Below are 8,690 nucleotides of genomic sequence, written 5' to 3'. Positions count from 1 at the left end.
GATGCTACCCTGACAGAGGGAAGAACAAGGTCAATCATGCTATGCAAATCAGCTCTGTTAGAGAAAATCAAAACAGAGGAAACCTGCCAGCCCCACAGCATAGACTGAACATAAATAAACAAAACTTGATTCCTGCTTGATTTTATCATCAGAGAAGGTGAAAGAGGTAATGCAAAAATACGTAGATAATGCCATGAATACAGCAGTGACTTTGGAAATGTCTCAGTGCTTGAACAATAATCTCTCCACTATTAAGCCCTCCATGTTCAAGCTAAGTGTGCATCCCATCCAGAAGACATAGCTGAAGACTTCTGAGGAGCTGGCAGATGTTTAAATGCTATGTGGGAAGGACCCTAGCTCTGAATACTGTTGCTCTCCTTTTATTAGGTTAGTGATTTTCAGTTCTTGACAGAAACCTGCATAAATAAACCCAACCAGTTCTGAAAATTCGCCTCAGAGCAGCTGAACACTATTTATGTATTTCTCGACTTCTGTTACAGAAATGCCAGGTGCCTGTGAAGTATCTCAAACCATGATTTTTCCCCCCACTTACTCTATTCAGTAGCCAAATGAAAGTGATTTTGACTGCGGTGCTTATTGAAAGAATGGACACAGTGCCATACTCTTTTTCAGTTCAAGTTTTACTCCCAATTGCACAAAGGTTGAAAAGGTTTTCAGAGGTTGAAAATCGGTGTAATAATTCTGGTTTCACGTAAAAAAAACGGCAACCAAAAGGATACAGGAGTTGTGTGATGGTTCCAACATGCAGCATGGAAGTGTCGTACAACCTCACTTTACCTTATACAATGCTTTTTTCTACATTCTCTGCTTCTCCAGTGATAACTGTACACTTCTAAGGTTAAAATATTTTGATAAGATACCACATTATGGAAGATTCCAATGAGTTTGTACAGTTTACAGTACAAAATAATGACGAGTCAGAGCATTGCTAAGAGTTTATTCGGAAGCTTTTACTTTCAGTTCTTATATCACAAAAGACATGTTTAATGTTTACAACAAGGATTAGAAACTGAGATGTTTTTATTTCTACTATTATAAAAGTAACAGAGGAGACCATTCTAAGCCATCTTCAAAATGCAGACCAATCTTTTTTTTGTATATAAACTGTACACAAAAAACAAGGCACTATACATTTTTGGATATTAAAGTATAAAGGTTGATTCGCATAGTTTCTCAAGAAATCCATGCTATAAATACAAACGCTTTGTTCAGTTTAGCACCTGAAGCAGCACTGAGAACAATTCATTACCTATTGCAAAGAGAAACCTTTCAGAATGCGCAAGAGATACATATTGGTGGCATAGCTAATTCGGTACAAGCGACTGCCATCCAGCTACTGCTCTGTAGTTCTGACATTAAAGTCTTGAAAGTGAATATATATTGCATTGTTAAATACATACTTGTTCTATGTGTTTATATAAATATAAATCCTTTGTAATCCACAAACTAACAAAATAACACTTTACAAAGAGAACTTCTTCAAAAACCAAAATGGCAAGTATTGGATATAGCCAAAGGACAGCTACAGCAGTAGCTCAAGAAACTACTGTTTAAGTGCATAGGAGAGCTGAGCTTAAACGTTACCTTTAAAGTCAAAACTGAATTCCATTTCCAATGAGTTCTCTTGGCCTTTTACAATATTACACACCTCCAGATAGGTAGTCACTAATAACCTTGGATTATTTCTATTTATTTTTTAAATGTGGAGCACAGTTTTGCTAAAGGGCATAGAAAGTGAAAACAGACATCCTTTTGGTGCTCACTCCAATAAACACAGCTTAGAAAAGTCCCTTTGCCTTCTTCAGATTAACCTGCTTCCAAGATGGCAGGGCATTGTACTCTTCTCTTGTCATCTCTAATGCGACCTGCATTGAAAACAAGAGGATACACCACTAGGCTCATAGCAAAACCATCATACGACTTAACAGCAAGGTTAGACAGAAACACACAGAGTAACAGAGTTCCCACGCCCTCCTTACCTCAAAGTCCTCATCTGAAAGATAAATTTCAAGCTTCAGAGGATCGACTCCCTCAGGTAAAGGTCTGGCTAAGAGATCTGCTAGGGGATACACAGTTTTACACAGCTTGGCCAGCACATCTTCTACAAGGATTATCTGATTAGAAACGTCAGCATCCTATGGGGAGAGAATGAAAACACTCAGTTCAGGATCACAATGCTGAAACCATCAACGGTTTATGTGAGTGTGAAGATAGTGTGGGATCAGCCTGTGCTGCCTGGCCCACAAAGCACAGAGCTGTACCTGTAGGTCTGCACACTGCCTACCAGCCTTTGCCTATAACCATTTCACAGCCACAAAAATGTCTGCACTTTGCAGAGGGAAATCCTGTACTTTAAGAATCTCAGCTTAAGGTCAACTTCTGTTTTTAGTCATGAATTCAGCAGTTTCCTCTATGGATCACTGCAGAAGACTTACAAAGAAGTAAATGTGATTTGCCTTGAGATTCTCCTTCACTGAAGGCTTTTAAAGCAGTCGTGTAATTCAGCTGTGACGGTGCTTCCCAGGTGGGGAAGTGCATGCTGGAGCTCTTTGTGGGGCACAGTGCTCTCCAGCTCTTTCTGCTTGGAGGACTGACCAGAGCTGAAGGTTGCTGCCTGTTTCCAAAGTTGAAAACAGTTGTTCTGCTAAATGCTAACAACTATTTCTACGAGATGATTCATACAGCACTTCGCTCCAGCCCTGTTTTTAACAAAAAACAGTATGAGAAGTTATATGAAAAACAACTGGGAATGCCTCCGATAGCCATGCTGCCAGTCAGAATTTGGCTGTGTTGCTATTCTTTTTTATTTTTTCCTATGCAGATTCTTAAACCATACTTTAATAGACTCACCCTCGGGGTTTTGGGGCTTGACATCACAAAACAGCAATGTTACTGGCAACATGAGACATAATCACTAGCAATAGGAAACAGTGCACACTGTGAAACTATTTACCATTTCTGTGATCTCTGCAATGTCTTCCCTGTGTTCCCAACTTGGGAACATATTGGTGAAGGTCAGAGGCTCAAGACCGGCATGAATGAGATAGGACTTTGGGGGCTTCTTTACATTTTTTCCTAAAAACAGTCAAAACAGAAAAAAAGAGAAATTAAAAATGGCACCACTGAAAGTCAAAAGAGGTATTGCAATAGTTAGGTGGCAAATTGTGCTGATTTTAACATTTCTATAGAACATGTGGGTGAGCAGTACATATGGCAGTAAGCCCTGTCTGGGAGTGATGTCGTGTCAGAGAGAGGGTTGAAGTCATTACACCAAGAACAGCTGAATGAAGGCCCTGTTGCTTGAATGAATTCAGATCACAAAGATTCAAAAGCACCAATAAACTCAAACGCCCTTGGAAAGAGTCAGACAGGCAGTGGGGGCTGGGGAGAGCTATCGTTCTAAAAAAATATTGTACCTTTAGTTGGGTTCAAACAAATCACTCTAATCAGATTGCTCTTCCAGACAGGAGATGGGAAAGCTGACAATGTTGCCAAGTCCAGAACTGGGAGGAACTAACAGCAGTATCATACCACCTCGCTTCTAAAAGCTGGAACTTCTTGCAAAATCCTACATTTAATTCCAGAGCATCTTTAAGAAATTAGGATTTCCTCAAGAAAATATAAATCTTCTGAAGAAGACTTTGCTTACTATGGTCTGCACCGTATGGTCTTCATTTGCGTGGAAAGATCTAGAAGAAAAAGGCCACCTACCCTCTGCTAGGGAGTACCCCACAGCACTGATGCAACACCTATGCTGAATGCAAGCAGAGAGCACGGCTGGACACTGATGTTCAAGAAAGCTTGCAAAATGTCAACATTACAGGTTTGGCTTAACATCAGGTATTGGTAGCAAGCTGATTAGAGAGCGTGTTAGCATGAAATTGAACAGTAGAGATAAAAACTCTATGGAGCAGTCAAACAAATATATTAGATTGTGAATAACTAAACAATTTAGACAGGAGGTTTATTATCTGAATATCTGATGTTAAGTCCTCTCTTCCACATGTCTGCACTGTGGTTTATTTGTTCACTCTACCATGAATGATTCAATAAGCACTTGAAAATTCAACAGGTACTCAAAAGCTCTGTGTTTGAAAAAACATGCCAGTGTGCTCTAGTTGAACTGCTCCAGTCTCAGTCATTCAGTCAAGAGACAAATGGAGAGCTGCATTTGGTAACGGGACAGCATGGGCATAACCATCTGGTAAGACTGACTTCCTGCATAACCAGATAAACAATCTCATTGCATGAACACTGTCCTTGTCACAAGCTGGTCTCCTCAGTGATAGTCACCGATGGTCAGACCAGATTTTCTTCTCTCTCGTGGCTGCCTGCAGTTCAGTACCCCAGACTACTAACTTAATGGATAAACAGAATTTTTTTTGGTAACATTTATGCACAAGGAAAATTGCTAGGTATATTCAAGGGATATTCAGAAGAGGTAATAAATCATTCTCACACCATCCTGTGATTAAACATTGCAAGCCAGGCAAGAGGGGAGTGAGAGGGAAGTAGAGGATGAAAGAAACTGAGAAAGAAAAATAGTAGAGTCTTCTGATGCTTCTGATCACTCTACTATACACCAATCAGAGTATTTCCCATATTTTATCTCTTGGTTTTCAATTTCTCCCCCTTTAATAAGTAATGACAAGATCTAGTCAGCCCTGGTAGCCTGATGCAATGAAATTTTGAAATGGTTGGCAGAACAGCACAGTGCTAGATCATGGAAGTGATTGGCCAGCAAAGGCCATATTCTATGCTTCTGTGACATCAGCTTCAGCACAGAAATAGTACAAGTAGCATTGATCCTTAAGGGCAGTACACCTGCTCTGTACCCATCCAACCAAAGAGGAAAAAGCCATCGTTGCTGCAAAGTTATAATCAGATGCTAAGTTAGCACCCAAAAAAACCCTGTGATATGTATGCTTTATTTCCGACCCAGGAGGAGTCACTGAAGAGCTTTTAACTGTGCAAACTCAGATGCAGCAAATTCAGCCCCCTCTTCCTATCATCTGACTCAGTGATGTTCAAGAAGAGTGTCCAAACCTCAACACACGTATCAGATTGCATTTTTACTGGGGCCAGAAAACATGATTTTTATTACCAGAAGATTACAGTGCTGCATAGGGAATGCAGCCTGGGGGGATCTTACTTCCATCTTTTTTACTGCCTGATGAACAACTCCAGGCACTTCACTGTATGGACTCTGTTCCTCTGTGCTGTCATTCACTTCTGCTGAGAAGCATACTGTATGAATTTATCTCAGAGATGCATGTAATCATTCATTCTGACTGGCAAAACAAAACAAAAAAACACTTGGGGGGGATGTATAACTTCAGGAGTTCAGCAGTCGCTGCTGAAACTTTTCCATCTACTGCCTTGACTGTAGCATCCTGTTCCTGAACATATGCTGTTGTTTGTCAGGGCGGTGAGAGGGACACCAGAACATAAACAACACAGAGCAGTAAGGCAGTCTCATAAAGGTGACATTTCAGTGTCTCTGCCTCTGGTTTTCAGCTGTCTTCTCCCAGGTGTTACCAATTCCCCTCAGTGACACCAGGCAACTGAATGGAAACGCAGCAATTGCTTCTAGTCCTGTTGGACCTGCATACTGGGTAGGAGACTGTTTTGTTCCTTATAAGGATGGAATCCAACAAGGATATCACTCTCCTTCTTCAAGCACACAAATGCTCATGGGAGAAGATTACAGTTGTCACCAGTTGTATCACAAATTGTAAAGATTATTTGCTACAGAAAAAAAAATTAGTGTAATAATGAGATCAGCCTTTCCTTGCAAGAGGACATAGTCTGCACCAGTCAGTAACTTGGCTAACTTGTTCCAGTGAGAAGTGCCCTGAGCTGACCAAACGTGGCTGTTACCATGCCTTCTTCTCCCTTCACCTGTCTTTATTCATCGTCTGTTGGAAGATGCCAGGTCTGCTTCCAGTCTTACATAACCTTAGATTAAATGAGATGAAAGCACTACAACGTTTCAAAGAAACTCTACTAGTGCAGAAGTGGATGTGGCCAGAGTACTCCTACATGACCGTCAATTACAGCTTGAATGACTGCACCCTGAGCAGCAATAACTCTGCCTTGTAGAAATGAGTCTAGGAAATGACCAAGCAAGTGCCTCAGCTCTGTGTTCTAGCTTTTCCAATAGCCATCTGTTTCTCTGAGACTTGTTCTTGATCTTCAGTCTCTCCATCTCCCCCAGTAAATCAAAACCCAGTTATATCAGCAAAAGGTATTTTCATTCAGTCTTTTGACACACACAAGCTTATGAAATCTAAGAGGAGCTAGAGAAAAAGCAAGTTCAAGAGGCTCTGTTCTCAGAACTCCCTTTTAGAAATCTGATGTCTGAGCTATGTTCCCACAGTGAGTGCACAGGGAAAAAAGTCTTTTCTCTGAGAAATGTGTCACCAGAGAAATGTAGCAACTTGGGAATAACGCCCATTACTGGGCTAATTATTTGCTAATCAAGAGTGGAGAATGCATCTTCAAATACGTTGGTGTTTATCAGCACCATCAGGAGTGCACCTAACTGAGCAGCTCCTAGCTTGGGACAGAAATGTGTGGAAAAGCACGGCACATGCACAACAGCCAGGCACAGCCATCTGTTACCTTTGCAGTACTGGAGCACTGTCTCCATGGCGCATTTCCTGTCTGTAGCCCACCTGATTCGAGCTGATCCAGCAATTTTGTTTTCCACAGGCCACCAGCCTTGCCACAGGTACACTTCATGGTGATTGTCAACAAGGAATAGTGCTGTGCAGACAAAAAACAAGCAAACCCACCATTACCACTCACTGGTTCTTGGAATTCCTTGAACAACATCAGCCTCATGTGCTTGTCAGCATCAGAACAGGATCATTTTGAGGCTTACCAATCCCTTTTGTTATTCATCCAGCTGAACCTCAGCTGAACTTTGATTTTCTGATATAAACAAGGTATTTTTATAGCAAGCTTTTGGGATACAGATATTAATTCTCAGCATATTTATAATGGAGAAATTACTCTTATTGATTAATGCTGTATAAACATCACATATACAAATTTTCCTGCTATAAATTAAGTTAGCAGTCATCATGGTAGCTGAATTGCTGCCCAAGGCACGATACAGTTGCCTATTTTTCAGTTACTGAAGTATATTAAAAGCATATACCTGGCTGTGGGGCAGTGTAAAGATCCTCTTGCAAGAAGGGCATAGAATTGATGACAGTAGGGTCTCTTGAAGGGTAAACGTACTCAGTGGCTGAGAATTCTCCTGAAGAACTACTGAGGCTGAACAGGCGGGGGGTGAAATTAAACTTTCCTGGATCTTAAAAGAATAACAACAACAGATTTTCAATAGGAAATTGTGGAGATGAACGTATTAAAAATATATTGATATATATCAATATTTAGAGAGACTGTAGATTCTCTGTTTTTTCAAAAATTAAGAAAGACAGGCAGATGTCCTGGGGGACTGGCAGCAGCTGTGATGAACTTGAGCTAAAAGGCTGGCTGCCATCAGTTTGAATATGACCCTGGCTGGTTGCTATCAGTTGTTTCATAACTGGCTGTTTCACAGCTTAAGTGAAAGCAAGCCCTTCTCGAAGTCTACTTTCCACTGTGTAAATCAATTCCCCTGCTACCTTTGCTGGCAGTTTCAAAGCAAGGGCTGGACGAGAATGTTTGCAGAATGGCTCCCTAATCCCTTCAGAACAGAAGTAAAAAGTGTTGGTAACAGCATTAACTGTTGCTCCATGCTACATAAACACAGAGGGGCTGCAGAAGGGGGAGAGAAGAAAATGAAATACTTGTGTTTTCTGGCACCTTTCTTATAGAACAGTATTGCTTAACTTAGTAGAGGTTGGGATTTTTTTGGTAGCAACTCACTGAAGGGAAGAAGTTCTTCAAAACCAGTACATTAAATCTAACAATACTGTAAGACCAGTCAAGTAAACTGAAAGTGTCAAACTCAGGAATGCAGGTCTACCTTGCAACATGCAATCATAGGCCTTTCGATCTCGCCTTCCTAATGCGTCCCAGAATCCCAAAGGCTCTGACCCTTCATCACATTCATGTATTGTCACCTTGCTGCTGCTGTGCAGCCCTGCTTCCAGCGGACACCTACAAAACACAAAGAAGGTGAGTGAATCCAACTTTTCCCTGCCCCAGTTACCACTGCACAAACTTGCTGGCTCAGGTTTTTCTAGAACCCCAAACAGCCCTTACAGGCGTTATTATACCTTGTGTCATCATGATCTTTTGGAAAATGATGACAAAAGTTATTGATAAACAAAACACAGAATTTCAACAACCATTCTCATAGCATTTCTAATCACATACTCAAGGAAGAGGAGAAGATACTCACAGGCACTGTTCAAGTTTGCAACTACTGCTGTCCTCCTTGCATGCTTTCTTAAATTCATTTCCAATCATGTACTCACAAGGCACATTTTCTCCTCGGTACTAATCCTATCAGCTGAGATTTCGTTTGCTACTCAAATATGAAGATTCCCCCTCCACGTGGAAAGAGACATTTTTTGCAACTGTAATTAGTACAGTAGGATAAATAAGTGCATTTGACCTGAAGCGATCACAGAACACGTGCTTTCCCCACTTCAGTGAATCAGTTACCTGCCATTCCTCCTCCTCATCAAGCATGCACACGCTACAATTGT

The 8,690-nt window shown here is 41.0% G+C and overlaps 1 protein-coding gene across 11 annotated transcripts in view; it reads right to left on the bottom strand.

The window, feature by feature from the left end:
- Window positions 1–625: 625 nt before the first annotated feature.
- Window positions 626–8,690, bottom strand: part of SVIL (supervillin) — a 100,873-nt gene continuing 92,808 nt past the window's right edge. For all 11 annotated transcript variants that reach the window (XM_065731436.1, XM_065731441.1, XM_065731437.1 and 8 more), the window contains 6 exons: window positions 8,003–8,136; window positions 7,187–7,342; window positions 6,646–6,789; window positions 2,975–3,096; window positions 2,001–2,156; window positions 626–1,886 (listed from right to left, as the gene is read on the bottom strand). In XM_065731436.1, the coding sequence (XP_065587508.1) occupies window positions 1,800–1,886; window positions 2,001–2,156; window positions 2,975–3,096; window positions 6,646–6,789; window positions 7,187–7,342; window positions 8,003–8,136 (799 nt within the window). In that variant the 3' untranslated portion in view covers window positions 626–1,799. The remainder of the gene's footprint in view (window positions 1,887–2,000; window positions 2,157–2,974; window positions 3,097–6,645; window positions 6,790–7,186; window positions 7,343–8,002; window positions 8,137–8,690) is intronic.

The sequence above is a fragment of the Cyrtonyx montezumae genome, unplaced genomic scaffold (assembly GCF_038088225.1).
Source record: "Cyrtonyx montezumae isolate F1298 unplaced genomic scaffold, pur_monq_1.0 scaffold_14, whole genome shotgun sequence".
Taxonomy (NCBI): domain Eukaryota; kingdom Metazoa; phylum Chordata; class Aves; order Galliformes; family Odontophoridae; genus Cyrtonyx; species Cyrtonyx montezumae.
The sequence above is the reverse complement of the archived record's forward strand: the minus strand, read 5'-3'. Positions and strand labels throughout refer to the sequence as shown.